Genomic DNA, 20,003 nt, shown 5'->3' with positions numbered 1-20,003 from the left:
CATGGTCCTACAGCATTGAGTTGCCCAGTATCTCCTGCTTTTTTGCACAGGCTGTGACATAGCTCCACAGACCCTTGGATCTGACCAGGCTGCTCCATACATTTCTTGAGTACTGCCTGTCTTGGCCATGCTGGATTGTTTACATTTGCCTTTTGTGGGAATTTTAGCTCTTTCTGCCTTACTCAGAAGTGTCCCAGAACCTACCCTGCTGTGGGCTTGCCCTCCCTGTGGTTGACACACTGTGTCCTAGTTGTATGTACAGTCTTTCCCCATGTGGTAGGTGCTTCTGTGGGGCAATGCATTTGTATGTGCCCCCAGGCTTTCCAGAGGCTGAATAGAAATCTTTGGGAGGTAGAGAGTCCTCGACTATGGTGAACAGGAGCTTGGGTGGTCTTGGGCTGAAGAGCCAGCTGGCCTGACCTGGTGTGAACATCTTTGCTTTGCTTCTAAGGAGTTTTTTTTTTTTTTTTTTTTTGGTTAGATGATAGCATTGTCCTAACTCAGGGTGTACTTTACTCCGCTAGGTCGAGAATGGTCTGACTGGTCCAGTGAGCTGCGCATCCCTGGTGATGAGCTGAAGTGGAAGTTTATCAGTGATGGGTCTGTGAATGGGTGGGGCTGGCGCTTCACAGTCTATCCCATCATGCCAGCCGCAGGTGAGAGGGGCTCTAGTCATTAACCTCTTGCTGTGATTGTTGCCCAAGCCAGTGAACTATGCACACTTCACTGTGTGACTTAAGGACTGGCTGCTGCTGTCTGCCTGGGGAGGGTCAGACAAAGAGCCACCTGCGCCATCCATTTGTCAGGGGGCTTAGCCCAACCCTCACCTCTCTAGAAAGGAGTTGGTGCTTTTGGTTCACGGTTGCATGTCAGTTTGAAGAGCATGACTCAGGATTGAGATGCTTGCAAAGCACGCACAAGCCCTAAGTTCAGTCCCCAGTACAGGGGGGAAACCAAGCAACCAATGAGCAAAATGGTTGGCTTATGTAAGTGACTTAGACAGGGCTGTGGCCTTACTTCCCACTGTGTTCCAGCTGGGAGTTGAGTTTGAGAGTTTTTCCATAGGAGGTGACCCCATGATATCACATAGGGACATTTTTAGGACTTCTTCACAGGCCCTAAGGACCTCCTCTCCGACCGCTGTGTCCTCTCCTGTCCATCCATGGACCTAGTGACCTGTCTCTTGGACTTCCGACTTAATCTCACTTCCAACAGAAGCATTGTCCCTCGCCTTGCTGCCTCTCTGGCTGCGTGTGCTCAGCTGAGTGCCCTAGGTGAGTGGAACCTCCTTGGTCATGTCTGTTTACCTGGGTAGAAGACAATTCAACTTCTGACCTTCCCTGTCTGTTGTTTCAGCTGCCAGCCACAGGATGTGGGCTCTTCAGAGACTGAGGAGACTGCTCACCACAGAATTTGGGCAGTCGATTAACATAAACAGGCTCCTGGGAGAAAACGATGGGGAAACAAGAGCTTTGGTATGCTTTCTAGACCTTTGACTCTTTTTGGACAAATGTGCTGCTTTAATCATTAAAATCTCTGAACCAGCAAGAAGGCTTGGGAAGTCTGTCTAAGTGTCAGGGACCTTTTGTTACATGCGGGCTTCTTCTCATGCTACCGAATATGCTAGGTTCCAGCTGGGCTGATGTCTATTTTAATGTCTGTGTATACGTATTGACCCCTATGAGTATAGGTCTGTGTTAGACTTTACAGGCTTGACTGCCCACATTCCTTTTATTGTACTGTATGAGATGGTTCCATTCTGGTTGTTTCTAACCCTCGGAGAAGATGGGCAGGATTTGTGTGCCAGAGTGGAAGTTCCCTGGGAGTGGCTTTCTAAAACCAAGACCAAACATTCTGATTGCTGACACTTCCTTTTCATTGTAGACATACTTTTTTCTAATTGGGAATTTAGATGCTCATTTTTTTCCTTAGGGGATTAAAACCCTTTACTTACAGGAATGAAACAAATCTAGGGGCTCCCCTGCATTATGGATTTCTATAATAAAATATTGTTTTGTTGCTTTGAAGAGCTTTACAGGCAGTGCTCTTGCTGCTTTGGTGAAAGGCCTTCCGGAAGCTTTGCAAAGGCAGTTTGAATATGAAGATCCTATTGTGAGAGGTGGCAAACAGTTGCTCCATAGCCCATTCTTTAAGGTAGCGTTTGGCTTATTTTTAAAGTGGTAGTTCATAGCTCGTTTGCTGGGAGAGCCACGGGGGCTGTTATGGTAGTACACCGTAGTAAACTCTTTGGGAGCCGTCCTTACTATTATTGCAGTAATAGTAATAATATGAAATATATCCCAAGAAGTGGTTCTGGGATCAGAGCCTTCGTTTCATAAGCTGTGTTCTCACGTTAGCATGCTTTGAGACATGCAGACGGTAATAGCGCATGCTGTGGGTGTTGTAGCAATTGTTGGTCTGGGGCCCTGTGTCTCCAGAAGCTGTTGTACTCCTAGAAACTCGCTCAAGGAAGCGCCCTCAAATCTTGGGATGGCAGCCAGTGGCCTTTGCTCAAACATTAGCTGTGTTTCTGAGTATCCCTCTGTTTCCAAACTTCACTGACTACAGGTGCTAGTAGCTCTTGCCTGTGACCTGGAGTTAGACACACTCCCTTGCTGTGCTGAGACCCATAAATGGGCTTGGTTCCGAAGATATTGCATGGCCTCCCGTGTTGCTGTGGCCCTGGACAAACGAACCCCATTGCCTCGTCTGTTTCTTGATGAGGTAAAAAAATAAACTTATTTTATTTTTGTAATTGCTTTGGAGATGTGAATATAATGAAAAAGATGCCAATATAATAAGCCATAGTTCATTTTGCTAAAAAAAAAATCATAAAAAAACTCATAGATTAAAAACAGACACTACAACACATGAATTTCCAATTAACATTAATTTTTAGCAAAGTAACTAACATTTAATGCTATGATATGGACTTTTACCTTCTCAGAGTTGATGTGGTAATACTGATTTTTCATACTGAGTATAAAATTATGACGTTGATGTTGGTATATTCTCATACTTCCATTTAGAGATTCCTCCTGTTTTATTACCTTAATTGTTTTTTATCCTTTTGCAAGGAAGAAAGGGTAAGTCAAGGTCTCATAGTATATCCTAGACTGGACCTCACTAAATAGCCTAGACGCCCTTAAATTTCTGCTCTGCATCGCAGGTGCTGGGGTCGCGAGTGTGAGTCACCATAGCCAGCTCATTTGTTTGGTTCATAATCTCATGATAATGCTTTGTAGGTCGCTAAGAAAATCCGCGAGTTAATGGCAGACAGCGAAAGCATGGATGTTCTCCATGAGAGCCACAGCATCTTTAAAAGAGAGCAGGATGAACAGCTTGTGCAGTGGATGAACAGGTATTTCAGAACCAAGACACAGCGTCGTACATAAGCGTTTGTACAAAGGGCTTTCTAACATCACATGTTCTTTTATTGCTTCTTGTAGGCGACCGGATGACTGGACTCTCTCTGCTGGTGGCAGTGGAACCATTTATGGGTGGGGGCATAATCATCGGGGGCAGCTTGGAGGGATTGAAGGTGCGAAAGTCAAAGTCCCCACTCCATGTGAAGCACTGGCCACTCTCAGACCAGTGCAGTTGATTGGAGGAGAGCAGACACTGTTTGCTGTGACAGCCGATGGGAAGGTAAGGGTGTGATGTTTTTGTGTTCTGCTGTCGTTAAGATTGAGAACATTATGGGTAGATATATTTTGTTTCATTTTTGTATGTGTAAGGACTTGTATTTGCTATCTGAAGAATGTTTATGATATACTAAAAGCAAGTAGTGGTCTTCCATATTTCTGTATAATCTTTAGTTGTATTTTAACTACTTCATACATATTTTTATTTTGAAGTACACTACATCTGTTAGCTGTATTTCTTTTAAAAATCATAAACATCTGATGCCTGTCAGTCTTCTCTCTGTAGTGCAGCTCATGAGTCTCTGTAGATATCTGTGATCTTCAAGTTTGCCTGCTTATAATTTTTCCTTTTAGATGAGAGGAAAGGAACTCTGTCCTTATAGTTAGAAATTGAGATAAAGCATTGGATGGGGGGAGGGAGCACAGTCCTGCAGTTATTATGATACCTTTATGGACTTACCACCAGTAACCTACAGGAAAGTCCCCACCATCAACTCTCAGTAGTACTACCTTAGGGACCAAGGTTTGGAGAATACTCCAAACCACAACGATATATAAAATCTTAAAGTTTCCCAAAATTTTTAATTTTAAGTTAAAATGTCCTCTGGTGTAAAAATGTACAAAGTGCTAACTCTTTGGAGGTGATTACTAAATGCAGGAATTTTTATGCTTTCTCATCTCAGCTCTATGCTACTGGCTACGGTGCTGGTGGCAGACTGGGGGTCGGAGGGACAGAGTCAGTGTCTACGCCGACATTGCTGGAGTCCATACAGCATGTGTTCATTAAGAAGGTCGCTGTGAACTCGGGAGGAAAGCACTGCCTTGCTCTCTCTTCAGAAGGAGAAGTTTATTCGTGGGGTGAGGCAGAAGATGGGAAGTTGGGGCATGGCAACAGAAGGTAAATGTGAAAATATCATTTTTAGTATGTTTCTTTGCTTTGTTTTCGTGATTCTACCGTGTGTTGATTTTTGCCTTTTGGAACCCTTGGAATAACCTGCTTAAGTTAGATGGTGTTAATGACTTATTTGTCCAGAAACACGTCTACAGGTCTCTCTACATGAGCTTACCTGTGTGCTTCCTGTACTGGTAGGGAAGCATTAAGTCTTGAGGTTTGTATTTACAAATTTGACAATTAATAAATGTCTTTCTGTCCTTTACCTTGCTACTGTCCACGGAATCACATCGGGCATTGTGTATATTGTTGCATGATTCCAAGATTATAAGTATAGAAGAAATAGCACAAGTGATGGGGAAGGAACCAGAGTCAGTTGTTCATGAAAAACTTATTGCATCTACTACCCAAAGTGGAAGTGGAGATGTAGCTTAGAAATAACTAAAATCACCAGGCAAAATAAACAGCAGCCCCAAACACACTGAATAGGAGGCAGCGATATAAAATTCCCTGAGAATAGAACATAAGCAAGGCAAGTTGAGAAAGTTACCCCAGTGGATCATCTGTAGATGTTTCCATACCACAATGGGAAGGAGAGACCCTGGCAGCTGGAGACAGAACTGGAGATGGAAGGAGGCCCAGAGTAGCACAGAGCAGGTGAGAGCGGTACGAGGAGACCCCAGAGATCTGGAGAGCCCAGTAAGGCAATCCGATATGCAGCCTAAGAACCAACACTGCAAATGATTGCAGGAAACCTTCCTTGTACTCACAGAGAGGAGACAGAGCTCCCAGAAACCTGGTCATTCATATGCGGTTAGAGTACAAAGAGTACTAACTAAGGGCCAGAGAGATGGCTTAAGAGCACTTTTAGCTTGGGCTCGGTTCCCAGCGCCCTTGTTGGGAGGCACACAACCACCAGTAACTGTGATTCCAGGGAACGCTGTGGCCTCTGCGGGCACTGCACGTATATGCTATAATTGCCTACAAGCAAAACACTCATATATAACAATAAATGTGTAATCGTACATTAGCAGGGGGAAAATGAATCATTTACTGTTGGCTATGGTTCCTCCACCAAAACTTAAAAACTGAAATCATTTTTATAAATAATAGAAATCAAAGCTCAATTATTTTTATGAATAAAAATAAACCCTTTTCAAGGTAAACTTTTCAGTGTTCTGTACCCACTCAAAAATTGCAGGTATGCAGAAGAACAAAACCATACAACCCACATGAGAACAAACACAGACAATCAAAACTGATTCAGAAATACCACAGTGATAGAGTTTATTTTAATCACACACCATGTTGTAAGCACATAAAAGCTCGAGTTTGCTAAGTAGAACAAAAAATTATTTAAAATGGCCAAATGAAAAAGTTCTAAAGATTAAAAATACATTCACAGAAAGGAAAAGTAAATTCTATGGAATTAGTGCCCGAATGGATGTTACAGAAAAAAAGGCCGGTGAATCTAGAGCTAGAGCACATAAATGAAATAGGCGCGGTCACCTCCATCTCACAAGAGAAACACAAAGAGGGAAAAGACTGCACCAAGGTGGAATCTTGAAAAGCAGTAGGGATGGGCTGATGAAGCTGTGGTGGGAGATAGTGGGCAAACTGGTTCTTGAGGAAAATGCAACCAGGAAACCTTCTGTCAAGGCTGGTGGTAAGAAGAAATTTCAGGTCAGAGGAATTGAAGAGACGAAGGGGTTTCTTTCTTTCTTTTTTTCTTCTTCTAGACAGGGTTTCTCTGTGTAGCTCTGACTGTCTTGGAACTAGCTCTGTAGACCAGACTGGCTTGGAACTCACAGAGACGCTCCTGCCTCTACCTCCCAAGTGCTGGGATTAATGGTGTGCACCAGTACTGCCTGGCTGCTGCTGAAAGGGTTTGTACATAGTTTGCAGGTATTAAAAGATGAAGGCTGGGGATGTAGTGTAGTGGTTAAAGCATTTGCCCATCTTCTTAGCTTATCCCAGGGCCTGAGCTCAATCTCTGGAACCACAAAAACAAAATAGATATTTGAAATTAAAACAAACAAAACAAACACTACAGCAAAAAGCAAACAGAAAACGTTGAAACAGCAACCAAGTGTGATTATGCTTTCCTACAATCAAGGTACTTGGGTGTAGAGGCAGGGTAGTGGTCACAGATTATGTCCAGGCCTGTCTGTGATCTACACAGCGAATCTTGGCCTTTGAGGACTGTCTTAAACAAAGCAGAAAATGCAGTTAAATGAACAACTTTATGGCAACATAAATATGACTTTTTAAAGAATTGAACATACTTAAACAAAAAAGCCAGCAATCCACAGACCCAAAATATTAATTTCCTGAAAATACATCTCCCAAACCAAATGACCCATGGTTTCTGGATATAATGTCATGTCACATGAATAATAAAAACCCAGACACAGGTATTGGGGTTCAACCCAAAAACCAGAAAAGCAAAGCAGCCAAGTCATTAAAGAAGTCTTACCTCTGCCAAGGCTGGGTGACTGCAGACGAAACAGCCTAAGCCTCTCTCTCCTCTCATTTTATATTCCCTCTAGTGCTGGGATTAAAGGTGCGTGACTCCCTAGTACCAGGGTTAAAGGTGTGAGGCATCACAACCTGGAGTTGTTTCTGTGGTGATCTCGTGTAGCCCAGGGTGGCCTTGAACTCACAGAGATCCTTCTGCCTCTCCCAAATCTTGAGATGTGTGTGCCACTACTGCCTGACCTATAGTAGCTTAGCTTTGCCCTTCTGATCTTTAGGCAAGCTTTATTTATTAAAACTTATATAAAATATTATGTTGTGACCTACTTTTTCAGAACACTGAAGAGAAAGGAGAATTCTCCCTTTTTTTGTTTTTCTATTTTGCTATTTAACCCAGGGTGGCCTCAGGCCTGTGTTCTTTCTGCTAGCCTCTGACATTGCAGATGTGCACCACTAACTTGTGTTGATGTTGTTTGGGGCCTTTAGGATGCTGGGCAGATTCTCAACCACCAAGCTATAGTTTTATACATTAACTCATTTATTTTCTTAAAGATTATTAAAGCTAGACTCAGACATTATTAGGAAAATACAAATCAGTATCTTACATCTACATACATTATAAAAATTCTTAATCTCTTAAGAAATCACATCCAACAGTATGCAAAAAAAATAGTACTATATGATCAGGTGGCATTTATGCCAGAATTCTTAGATCAGAGCAGCTCAAGAAAGTGAGTCAGTATGAAAAGAACACGGTAGTCATATAGCATCTTGAGTAGACTGAGTAGGGCCAGGTAACCCCCATGCCCCACTCCTACCACCTGCCCACACACAAAGTTTTTTCTAGCTCATGGGCCTGGTGCAAAGTTGTGAATGCCCTACTTTCTGGCATTCTGCTACTTTGTGTAAAGGAAGATAGATGGAAAATCATGAAATTGTGATTTTAGTTCTAGATGGTTCTTCTTGATTTATGTAATAATCACTTGACTGAGAAGGAATAGTTAGAGGTACACATTGAAGAAATAAGTAGCAACCAGAAAAGTTGAAATTTTTTAAGTGCAAACAAAAGTGTTTAAAATTTAAATGTAGGTTTAGCTATTTCAGCCATATTTATCTCCTGCAGTCCATGTGACCGTCCTCGTGTCATTGAGTCCCTGCGAGGAATCGAAGTGGTTGATGTCGCTGCTGGCGGAGCCCACAGTGCCTGTGTCACAGCAGCTGGGGACCTCTACACATGGGGCAAAGGGCGATATGGGCGCCTGGGGCACAGCGACAGTGAGGACCAGCTGAAGCCCAAACTGGTGAGAAGGTGCTGGCTTTGAAGGCCAGGTCCAGGCTCAAGCATTTGCTCGTGCTATAGTGCTGCAGTGGGCTGGGGCAGTTTGTGTTTTCAGGTCAGTGGTTAGAGGCTCACCATTGAGAAGCATGGTTTCTTGTTTCCGGAAGCAAGCTGTCTTGGTACATATCTATTGCTTATGAATAAGCCCCCGTCATGCTGGTGCATGCCTGCCGCCTACAGTTCAGATGTATCTTGTTAAATAGAGGAATGCCCTTCTCTCTTAAAGAATTATCAAATTTGTCTTTGTGTCGTCTTGAAGGTTGTAATGTGGTAACACTGGTACTGAGCTTTTCCCTAGTGATCTCCGTTGTGTGCCTCCAGCTGAACTCTGCACCCCTTTCTCCTGAAGGTGGAAGCGCTGCAGGGCCACCGTGTCATAGACATTGCCTGTGGCAGCGGTGATGCCCAGACGCTCTGCCTGACTGATGACGATACTGTCTGGTCCTGGGGAGATGGAGACTACGGCAAGCTGGGCAGAGGAGGCAGTGACGGCTGCAAAGTGCCCATGAAGGTATTTTCTGTCTGTGCCACCCAGATCTCCTCTTGCTTTCCCTTCGGTGTGCTTCTCAGGAGCGTCCTGTTCATTGCGGGAGTACCCTGGAGTCAAGGGGAGTGAGGGACCGGGACATTTGGATCCCTTAGGTGCGTTTGTGTCCATTCGGGAAAGACATGGAGTCCACAGGGCTCCAGAGAGCCTGTAGTTTTATTTAGTTTGTAGATTGGTCCACTCTCAATTTACAGTGTCAATAGGGCCGCATCATCTCATGTAGGATATAGACTGGAGCTGGTGTGTGTGCCCAGTGTGTAAATGTGGTAGTGGTGTACAGTTAGGGTGTGTGTGCTCAGTGCCCTCCCTAACTGAGCACAGATGAGCAGAGAGGCTCTGGGACACAGGCGTCCCGGGCTCTGTATCAGCCGCCCTTATATGAGGGAAGTCCTGGGCTCAACCACATAACTTTAGTTTTGGAATTGTGCTTCCCAGTACATCTACTATTGATTTCAGAATGACTTTTTCAGTCTAAGTTAGTTTAAATTTTAAAAATGAAAATTCACAGCGAGACATTGCTGCAGAGCAGCATATGATAGAATCACAGTACTCCAGTTGTGCTCTCCCTTACCCACACTGAGATGACGCATGCCCATCTCGTCTGTACAGATAGACACCGGAACCTCACAGTTGCTCGAGATGTGTGCTAGAAAATGGTTTGCCTTTGACTATGTAGCTAAGGAAGGTTTCTGCATCCAAGTACAGGACGCTGGGCATGGGCAAATCTGGAGGAGCTGTTAGTGCTGGCACTGTGGCGGGACAGCAGGTCCAGAGAGACCGATGAAGAGAGTGAGCTTTAGTCAGTTTAAAAGTGAAGTACAGGATATTAAGTAGGAAGATGTTCACTGAGATCACAAGGAGCAGAGTCTGCGGAGTGATGATTAATAAGTGAGGCAGCAGGGTTTCTAGGCACAGGATGGAGACACTGTGTGCACGTGGGGCCAAAACAGGTCGCAGAATCGCTAACTGGGCACGTGAATTATGCTGGCCTGAACAGACGACAGGACCCGGCTGTCTGGGGTTGCTTCCTTGTGGGTCTTGGAGTTTGACAGTATGTGCAGCAGATGAGACAGCACAGAGCCTATTAGAGATTGGTACCTTCTTGTCAGTCCACTTCCCCTGCTGACATGTCCTGGGCCTTACTGGGCCTTCTCACATGTTTCTGTTTCCTTTCCGCAATTACTTTGGTTGTATTAGATGTTAATTTTAATGTTCTATTAAATATTCTGCATGATGGGCGGTGGCATGCACTTTTAAAATCAGCACTCGGGAGGCGGATCTCTGCCAGCTCAAGGCCAGCCAGGGCTACACACAGAAAAACCTTGTCTCAAAAAGCGTGTCTGTGTGTGTGTGTGTGTGTTACATGGCTGTGGATTTTCAGAGTTTCTAATAGATTTAGTTACATTTCACTGATTGCAGCATTCAACAGTGACCATGACAGACCCTGTCTGACTGATTCTTTTCCTTTCTAGATTGATTCTCTCACTGGCCTTGGAGTAGTTAAAGTGGAATGTGGATCTCAGTTTTCTGTGGCTCTTACCAAATCTGGAGCTGTTTATACATGGTATGCCAGATTCTGTTTGTGCAACCTCACTAAACCCATAGCTTCAAAGAATTGAATGTCATTTGGGTATTTTGTCTGTGTACTGCATGGTGCCCACGGAGGCCAGAAGAGGGTGTCGTATTTTTTGGAACTGGAATTAGAGATGACAGTGAGCTACCATGTCGGTACTAAGAATTGGACCTGGGTCTTCTGGAAGAACAGCAAGTTCTCTTGATAGATGAGCCATCTTTCCTGCTCCTAAAACCGTTAAAACTGCTTTGACTACCTTCTTGTTGATTCTGTGCCAGACTGTGATCCGTATGCTGGCGTGTACAGCTTATAGCATGAAGGTGGCAGGGTGGAGTGCAGATGACCATAGTCCAGTAAGTTCCGTGCTCTCTTTTTGTTCAGGGGCAAAGGTGATTACCACCGGCTGGGCCATGGCTCTGACGACCATGTTCGGAGACCTCGGCAAGTCCAGGGGCTGCAGGGGAAGAAAGTCATTGCTATCGCCACCGGCTCCCTGCACTGTGTGTGTTGCACGGAAGATGGTAGGTACAAGCCTGACGTCACAAAATTGAGCCTGAGGTCACAAAATTCTAGGATTGTCTACAGCAGCCGTTGTCAGCCTGTGGCTGGTGACCCCTTGGGGGTCAAACAACCCTTTCACAGGATCTGCATATCAGATGTTTACACTGTGATTCATAACAGTAGCAAAACTAGAGTTCTGAAGTAGTGAGGAAGTAGTTTATACTGCAGGAGCTAGCTGTATGAAAGGGTCTTAGTGTTAGAAAGGTTGAGAACCACTGGTCTAATGTAATTTGTAGCACAGTTAATAAAAACTCAGAGAGAGAAAGTGGGGTTCGATCTGAAGGTCAGAAAAGCCAGCCTCCCACTGGCTCACCTTTACCTCAGTCCGAAATGGCGATCCTGCCTCCAGGAATCTCAGAATGAGACTGTGTCTGAGAGCTGTCTCTTCCCAACTTATGTTCCCCTCTAGTGCTGGGACTAAAGGCGTGCACCACTATCGCCCAGTTTCTATGACAACTAGTGCGACTTCTGGGATTAAAGGTGGTGTTAGCACTGCCTGGTCTGTAAGGCTGGCCAGTGGGGCTGTTTTACTCTCTGATCTTCAGGCAAGCCTTATTTATTAAAATAGAAATGAAACATCACTACAGTAGTTCAGAGACTGAGGGTAGGGTTGGTCCTATCATCTCAGTGCCTAGCCACACAACATGTTGAGTTGTATGGCTATGCAGAAAGTCCTGAGAGGCTGTCCTTAGACAGGCATGCCGTGTCAGCCCTTGGCATCTGGGAACTCTATCCAGACAGTTTCCTCCTCCAGATGATGAGTGGGGCTCACTGAGCCTGCACTCTTCATATAATGTGGTCTGTGTGACATGTTCTTTCCTCTGGGGTCTGGAGCTTAAGACTGTGCTTGGTGACTGTTGTCCACTGTAGTAGGAGGATGTGGGCCTGCTTTTTGTCCTGGCTGCCCAGCTCCTGGCCGCCCGGCTAGCTTAACCCCCCAAAATAATCACACGGAAATTGTATTTATTAAACACTGCCTCTTATTGGTTAACTCTCACATCTTGATTCAACCCATTTCTAATAATCTGTATCGCCACTTGACTGTGGCTTACTGGGATGAGTCTAACCAGTGTCTCAAGCAGAAGCATGGCGTCTGCCACACTTCCCTTCTTCCCAGCATCCTGTTCTGTCAACTCTACCCACTTAAGGGCTGCCCTATCAAAAGGCCAAGGCAGTCTCTTTATTCAACCAGTGAAAGCAACACACAAACAAAAGAACTTCCTACACCAGTCCACCCCGGTGAGAATTCAGACTGTGTGTGGTCTGTAGTCACCATCCCTGGAACCCATGTAGGAGGACAGTACACACGTGTTATCTCACCATAGGAAGACAGCAGGGTACTGTTGCATATCCTAGCTGTGAGTGTAACTTCACGTTGAGGCTTATGAGTAAGTCCTAGAAGTGGACTGTAGGAGGTTCTATAGACTTTGACACAGTAGTCAAAGGAACCATCCAGATGGTGTCAGGGCTGCTGAATACTCGACATTGCCATTTGGAAATTACTGTTGGTTAGTGGGCCGTCTCAGGCAGTCACTAGATCGTTCAGATCAGGAAAGGGTGGATGATGGGATGGACCAAGGCATATCCTCCGGTGTGGGCCTGAGGAGCCCTTGTTTCTTTAGAGAATGATCTAGAAGATAGATTCACGTTCTAAGTATGGTCATTAAGACAGAGATGCATGTTCTCCAGGCCACCTTACTGATTGGAGTCAGTAAACATATGTTAAAAGCACACATACTTGTGCTTTATTTCTGTGGTTAAAGATTGCGTTCACATATGTTCCCCAGTTCCATTCAGCACCCCAGTTCCATTCTAGCTTGTTTGTTTTCCACATGTGTTGTAGAAGGGCTGTTTGTTTCCGACTGCCCAGAGCCGAAATAATCACACAGATATCATATTATTTGCAATACTGTTTAGTCAATAGCTTAAGCATATTTCTGGGTAACTCATATCTTAAATTAACCCATCTCCATTAATCTGTGTATCGCCACGAGGCTGTGGCTTACTGGGAAAAGTTCTAGCATCTGTCTCTGGTGGGGCTACATAGATTCTCCTGACTCTGCCATCTTTCTCCCAGCATTCAGTTTAGTTTTCCCTGTTAGCTCTGTTGTGCCCTATCTCAGCTTCTTTATTAACCAACGGTATTCACAGCATACAGAGGGGAACCCCACATCACACATGTATGACCCCTTCTCTCTTAGAGATGAATCTGGGTTTGTGTATCTCCCATACAATAGTTTAGTCACAGCATACAGAGGGTACCCCACCCACATCACACATGTATGACCCCTTCTTTCTTGGAGATGAATCTGGGTCCATGTATATCCCATACAATAATTTATTCACTCGTCACTGTGTTGTGACCAGCATCCTGGGGTAGTTTTTGTCCTGCCTTCTGTGAGCTCTTGTTCTGTAATAGGTTGCCACACAGCCACACAGGTAGATGCTTCGGGCCTCCTTTTCTCAAACTCAGTGCCTTCCGTACCCGTGTGCATCTTTGCAGAGGCATCTTCTTAGAGGTGGTGCTCAGGTACTCACCCTGTGGCTTTGGAGCTGAATTCTTGTGCAGGAAGGAACCAGACATGGGCATATTGCTGTTGATCACACAGCAGTCCTACATGACCCACCCTGAGGAGACTGCACGTGGTGTTTCCCATCCGCTCTGCTCAGCACATGACCTTGCCCGTAGACTGTTTCTATGGTAGTGCTGCACTGTTTGCATCCAGTTTGGGCCAAACAGTATGGTCAGTGTTGTGACTGATGGAACTTATGCCAGGGTTATGAAGAGCATGGATTTTGTTCATCTTAGAAACGGGCTTTTCTTCCTCTGTTTAGCATTCAGGAGCTGGATAGGTTTTTAGGAATATTTCTTGATGTTTCATGTTCCTTGTTCTGATGGAGAAATGCTGCTATTGCTTACCTGGTCCAGCACTAATGGACCAGACCAGAGAAGGGGTGTTAGCTAGCAGGTGCTGGAGAGTCCCGGGAAGTATGCTTTCCTCTGGATGTGCAATCAGTGTGCGGTGACTTTTAGCTGATGCTTAGAGAAAACACAGAAGGGCAGAAAGGTCTGCAGTGTGATGGGTACACTGGGGCTGTGTAGATTCGTTGTTTCCCTTATTATTATTATTTTTTTTTTGAATTTTCGAGACAGGGTTTCTCCGTGGCTTTTGGTTCCTGTTCTGAAACTAGCTCTTGTAGACCAGGCTGGCCTCGAACTCACAGAGATCCGCCTGCCTCTGCCTCCCGAGTGCTAGGATTAAAGGCGTGCGCCACCGCCACCCGGCCTGTTGTTTCCCTTATTAAGTTCATTGCATTTGCCTTTTTTAGGTGAAGTTTACACATGGGGTGACAATGACGAGGGGCAGCTAGGAGATGGAACAACTAATGCTATTCAGAGACCTCGATTGGTAGCTGCCCTTCAGGGTAAGAAGGTCAACCGTGTGGCCTGTGGTTCTGCACATACCCTTGCCTGGTCAACCAGCAAGCCAGCCAGCGCCGGCAAGCTCCCTGCACAGGTCAGTGCTCTCTGGGTAGCTGTGCCGAACGGGAGCACACTGTGACAGTTAGCCGTCATGCAGGTCCAACAGCATGACTGATTCTTGAGTTATGTGTTTGTAGAGGTGTTCACTATGACAGTCAGTTCTTAATGCCACAAAACAATGATATTAGTAACTGTAATATTGGGCTGGTAGCATAGCTCAGTGATAGAATGCTTACTTGTTTGGCATGCACGAGGCCCTGGGTTCAGTCCCCAACAGAACTGAAAAAACGGGGTAGAGGAAAAGGGCCTTAATGCTGATACCAACCAGCCAGTAAACTACATAAAACAACTGATAATGTATGTGCCCTGTGTATATCTTGGTAAATACTATTTCTGTAAACTAATATTTTTAACATTTTTTGGTATTTACACTATTTGCCTCAAATAATCAAACTATCTAGAAAGAACATGAGAAGTTTTACAGACAAATGTCAGAAATCATAAGACTGTTTTGGCTTTCTGTGTTTTTCCACATGGACTCAGCAACACATTGGTGTTTCAGGTGCCCATGGAGTACAACCATTTGCAGGAGATCCCCATCATTGCCCTCAGGAATCGGCTGCTGCTGCTGCACCACATCTCAGAGCTCTTCTGTCCCTGCATTCCCATGTTTGACCTAGAGGGCTCTCTGGATGAAACTGGACTTGGGCCTTCAGTTGGGTTTGACACTCTCCGAGGGATCTTAATATCCCAGGGAAAGGTACTGTGTAGCAGTCTGTGGACAGTGTCTTTTACTCACAACATCTTTATTCTGGGACTATGGATATAAATTTTATTTCATTCAGCAAATGGTCTTTGAGTGTCTCCTCTACAGTTCTAAGTACTTAGAACATATTTAAAAAAAAAACAACAAAAAAACAAAAAACCAGCCATGTGCACGTGGTTTTCTCTCCCTGCCTGACCTTGAGGGATGGTCGTCAGTCCCACTGACACTGGAGGGGGAATCTTAGGACAACATGGGCAGTGGTGTTGGGGTTCCTCCATGTGTCCAGCACAGGGCTGGAGATTTCACAGGGACGAGGAGTAGACAGAGTCAGGGTTGTTGGCATCTAAAGGGCATGGGATAGATTTTTGACCCACTGACATTCTTTTTATTAATCAGAGCTCCCTGTAAGGAATGTCAGGCTGAGAAGTGAAAGGGTAAGCTATTGAATTTCTGGTGGACATCTTAGTGGGATCTTAGAGGGCAGGTGTGGGAGCTTTGTAAGAAAAAGAGCACATACCTCAAGACCACTTCGCTCCGACGGGCTGAGTCTTTGATATATGTTGTGCTCAAGGAGTATAGTCTATTCTTGCTGATGAAATAAAATGTAGATGTTTTAGAGTGTATCCAAACAGTAATCCTTTTTTAAGAGGGGCTTTGTTGTACTGAGCAGGAGGACTGTGTGCTTTTTATGTCCACGGTGCCTGAGGGTGTCTAAGGGAAGATGCACTTTCTGCTGATAGGTGCAGGAAGAAACCTAATTTCAACTGTTTTTCTAATAGTTAAAAATAGCAATTCTGTCATTTTTACTTTGTTTTGTCTTTTGAAGAGAGGGCGGTAGGCAGCAAAGGGGAAGAACTTAAAAGGTAGGCTGCACCCTCATGAGGTGGTGTGAGAGCATCTCCTACAGATGCTGGAACCTCTGGGCGGGAAAGCATGGGCTGTGGTGTGGGGTTCTTCAGTGAAGCAATAACAGGATAGGGCAGCATGAAGTGGGCATCTGAAGGGCTCCAGCAGCTGAGCAAAGGAAGGAAGTCCTACTGCCTCTAACTCAGGGTACCAGCAAGGAGTTGGGTGTGGTGATAAATACTGTAATCTGCAGGAGAATTGTGAGTTTGAGACCATCCCAGGTTACGTAATGGGCTCAGGGCTAGTGTAAGCTGACTAGCAGGAGTTGCAAGACCTTTTCTTAAAAAATGAACTAAACAGAACATTTCCACCAGTATCACTGGAGAAGAGCAGGACAACCAGGGATTCAAAGCAGGAAAGCCTCTCTGGGGGAGGAACTTAGCCCCAGGTGTGAGTGGGGTGTGCAGGAAGGCAGGTGAGGCTATGCATGAGGCATGGTGCTGATGTTTCTCCACCTCTGAAACCAAATCTTACCTCTAGTGCTTCTTGGATTACTTAATGTCTCTGCTTCTGCTGTCTTGGGTTGGAATTCTTAAGAGTCTGGTCTGAGCGAGGGGCTTAGGATTTGTCGGAGGCCTGTGTTTCTACAGATCTCCCCTTCCCAGCTCTGAAAAAAGGTTCTCTTGTGCCCTTAGCAAAGAGGCCTGAGACCTACTACTGGCTCTGTTTCCTTTGAATGCTCCTCACGTGTCCCTTCTGGATGATGTCCGAATCCTTAGTGTGATGCCCACACTGTCCTGGCCATCTTCCTTATGGTTTCTTTCAGTGTGTGCTCACAGTGTGCTCCCCATGCACGTCTGACTCCCAGCTGCTCTGTGATGCAGTTAAGAGTGTCAGCATCAGACCCTGCTGCCACTGCGCATCTTTTGGGCCTGTGTTGGGCAGGTGTTTGCAAAGCTCCAGCCCTCCTGTCTGCTCTTTCTCAGAGAGCTGAGTCTTTGCTCAACTGTCGGTCATGCTTACAAACTCTCCGGTCCTCTACACAGCTCTCCAGGCTACTTGGCTCTATTGCACACCCTGGAAAGGACAGCCATTTTATCTTCTTAAGGAAATCTGGCTTTCAGAAATAGAGGATATAAAACAGTGACATGGTTTCTCCTGGCATGCTGATTTCTATTTCAGACCCTATAAACTCTATCTGTTTTTCACATTTCAGGAAGCAGCTTTCCGAAAAGTAGTGCAAGCAACTATGGTGCGAGACCGCCAGCATGGACCTGTGGTGGAGCTGAACCGCATCCAGGTAACTCCCTTCCCAGCCTGACAGCTGTACAGGTGATGCTTCCATGGTGCAAGAGGTGCCCTGCAGTCTCACATGTAGCATGAATAATCGGGTGCAAGAGGTGTCCCTGCAGTCTCAAATGCAGCATGAATAATCGGGAGCAAGAGGTGTCCCTGCAGTCTCAAATGCAGCATGAATAATCGGGTGCAAGAGGTGTCCTTGCAGTCTCAAATGCAGTATAGATAATAGGGTGCAGGAGGTGCCCTGCAGTCTCGAATGCAGCACGGATAGATAATAAAGGTGCAGGAGGTGCCCTGCAGTCTCAAATGCAGCATGGATAGATAATAAAGGTGCAGGAGGTGCCCTGCAGTCTCAAATGCAGCATGGATAGATAATAAAGGTGCAGGAGGTGCCCTGCAGTCTCAAATGCAGCATGGATAGATAATAAAGGTGCAGGAGGTGCCCTGCAGTCTCAAATGCAGCATGGATAGATAATAAAGGTGCAGGAGGTGCCCCTGCAGTCTCGAGTGCAGCACGGATAGATAATAAAAGTACAGGAGGTGTCCCTGCAGTCTCGAATGCAGCATGGATAGATAATAAAGGTGCAGGAGGTGTCCCTGCAGTCTCTAATGCAGCATGGATAGATAATAAAGGTGCAGGAGGTGTCCCTGCAGTCTCGAGTGCAGCACAGATAGATAATAAAGGTGCAGGAGGTGCCCTGCAGTCTCGAGTGCAGCATGAATAATAAAACCTGGACATAGATATGGGTTAAACTGAAGGCCAAAAGAACAAAGCAGCCAAGCCACTAGAGGAGTCTTAACCTCTGCCAAGACTGGGTGACTACAGACTAAGCAATCCAAGCCTCTTTCTCTTCTCATTTTATATTCCCTCTAGTGCTGGGATTAAAGGCGGGTAACTCCCTAGTACCGGGATTAAAGGTTTAAGGCCTCACCACCTGGGTTTGCTTCTGCACTGATCTTGTGTAGCCCAGGGTAGCCTTGAACTCACAGGGATCTATCTACCTCTGTCTCCCAAATCCTGGGATTAAAGGTGTGTGCCACCACTGCCTGACCTCTAATGGCTTAGCTTTGCCCTTCTGATCTTAACACAAGCTTTATTTTTTAAAACATAAATAAAATATCACTATAGTCTTGGAGAAAATCAGCATTCCTGGCTTACGGAGCAGGCTTCCTGCGTGTAGTGCTCTGCAGGAGGCTTTAAAGAGTTGGGAGGTGAGGGGGAGATTTTTGTTTATGTAAAAATAAGAAAGATTTACTTGTCATAACCCAAAAGCACAGACAAAGAGAAGTTTTTAAAAGGTAAAGTAAGGAGCAGCCGTATTTTCCCCCCAAGGTGATAATTCCCCTTCTTCTATGTGGCCTTTGTATGTTTGTTACAGGCAAAGCTAGGTCGCTCTTGTTACTTGTACACGTAACGGTTCACATCCCTTCGAGCCTTGTGAGCGCCCGATTCTGAGTTCTCCAGGTTAATGAGCCCATATTACTAGATCTCATGAGAAAGAAGGGAAAGCAGGGCATTTCTGAATGAACACTGCTTCTAAGTACACATACACATAGACTTTGAAAGTTTCATTAAAAATAGAGAGGAATCTCAGTTAGTGACTATGACAGTGCGTGGCATTTGACATTTAGTACGCAAATGAAATTAGCCTCGCCTCTTAGATCAGAAGCAGAGAGCCGCGAAGAACAAATTCTTTGTTACTCAGCCTTTGTATTAACACATGATTTTTATCCTGATGTTGATTACATGACAAGAATTTTTTCTGAGTTGTACTTGGGGGCATTTTGAATTAAGAGATGAAACTCTTGCCTTTGTTGGGCAGCACATGTGACCACATTGGTGGAGCTGGTGTCTCTAGTGGTACACGTCACAGCAGCTAGTGCTGGCTGGGAGTCGGTCAGCTAGTTCCGCAAATAAATGGCTGTTTAATTAGGTCCATAAAAAAGCTTTTATTTCCCCACCTTGAATGACGTGCATTCGAAAGTTTGCAAGACAAGGAAAGCTGTACATTCCTGGGTCAGGTTCCTGTCTCAGACAGACCTACAGGCTCCCTGGAGCCGGGAGTCTCGATGGGGAGTCCAGGGCTGGAGGTGTCAATGAGGCCCTGACTGCCTGGAGTCCTGCAGTGGGCATGCTGCTGCTTACTCTCTTTGTTCCTTGTAGATTTTCAGTAATACCTGTTTCCTACTTGTCTTTATGTTCTTAATTTTGTCTTAAAAATGTTCAGTATGTTTAAAAGTAAAACTAACAAATGGCAAAAGAAAAAAAAAAGGCAGACATCCTTAGACCGGTGTACAGTGTAGACTGACATCTTGGGGCTCCTGCACCACCCGTAGTATTTGGACACCAGAGCTTACAGTAAGTGCAGTGTGATCTCCCGAGAGTAGAGAGTTCTCCAGATATTGGAACAGAATTTTTTCCACCGAAACTAGACCCTTGAGGTAAAGATGTAATAGGTCAGGATGACAGCACTGAATCGGACTGGCCGTGCGGTTGCCATCTACAGTGATGCTGCACAGCTCCAGCTTGTGAAGACTCGGGAGAGATTAGCACTGCCCACTGCCTGGGCTGCAGAT

The 20,003-nt window shown here is 45.2% G+C and overlaps 1 protein-coding gene across 1 annotated transcript in view; it reads left to right on the top strand.

Annotated features, from left to right (window-relative positions):
* Herc2 (HECT and RLD domain containing E3 ubiquitin protein ligase 2) overlaps positions 1-20,003 on the top strand; it is a 154,660-nt gene that overhangs the window by 128,137 nt on the left and 6,520 nt on the right. Inside the window, exons 72-86 of the mRNA XM_075952430.1 lie at positions 525-656; positions 1,116-1,274; positions 1,357-1,475; positions 2,029-2,154; positions 2,569-2,724; positions 3,246-3,361; positions 3,450-3,648; positions 4,328-4,542; positions 8,135-8,312; positions 8,700-8,861; positions 10,370-10,461; positions 10,852-10,991; positions 14,362-14,549; positions 15,078-15,275; positions 17,344-17,427. Of these exons, the coding sequence (XP_075808545.1) occupies positions 525-656; positions 1,116-1,274; positions 1,357-1,475; positions 2,029-2,154; positions 2,569-2,724; positions 3,246-3,361; positions 3,450-3,648; positions 4,328-4,542; positions 8,135-8,312; positions 8,700-8,861; positions 10,370-10,461; positions 10,852-10,991; positions 14,362-14,549; positions 15,078-15,275; positions 17,344-17,427 (2,264 nt within the window). The remainder of the gene's footprint in view (positions 1-524; positions 657-1,115; positions 1,275-1,356; positions 1,476-2,028; positions 2,155-2,568; positions 2,725-3,245; positions 3,362-3,449; positions 3,649-4,327; positions 4,543-8,134; positions 8,313-8,699; positions 8,862-10,369; positions 10,462-10,851; positions 10,992-14,361; positions 14,550-15,077; positions 15,276-17,343; positions 17,428-20,003) is intronic.

The sequence above is a fragment of the Microtus pennsylvanicus genome, chromosome 18 (assembly GCF_037038515.1).
Source record: "Microtus pennsylvanicus isolate mMicPen1 chromosome 18, mMicPen1.hap1, whole genome shotgun sequence".
NCBI classification, from domain to species: Eukaryota; Metazoa; Chordata; class Mammalia; order Rodentia; family Cricetidae; genus Microtus; species Microtus pennsylvanicus.
This window is presented reverse-complemented; position numbering and strand designations above follow the sequence as displayed.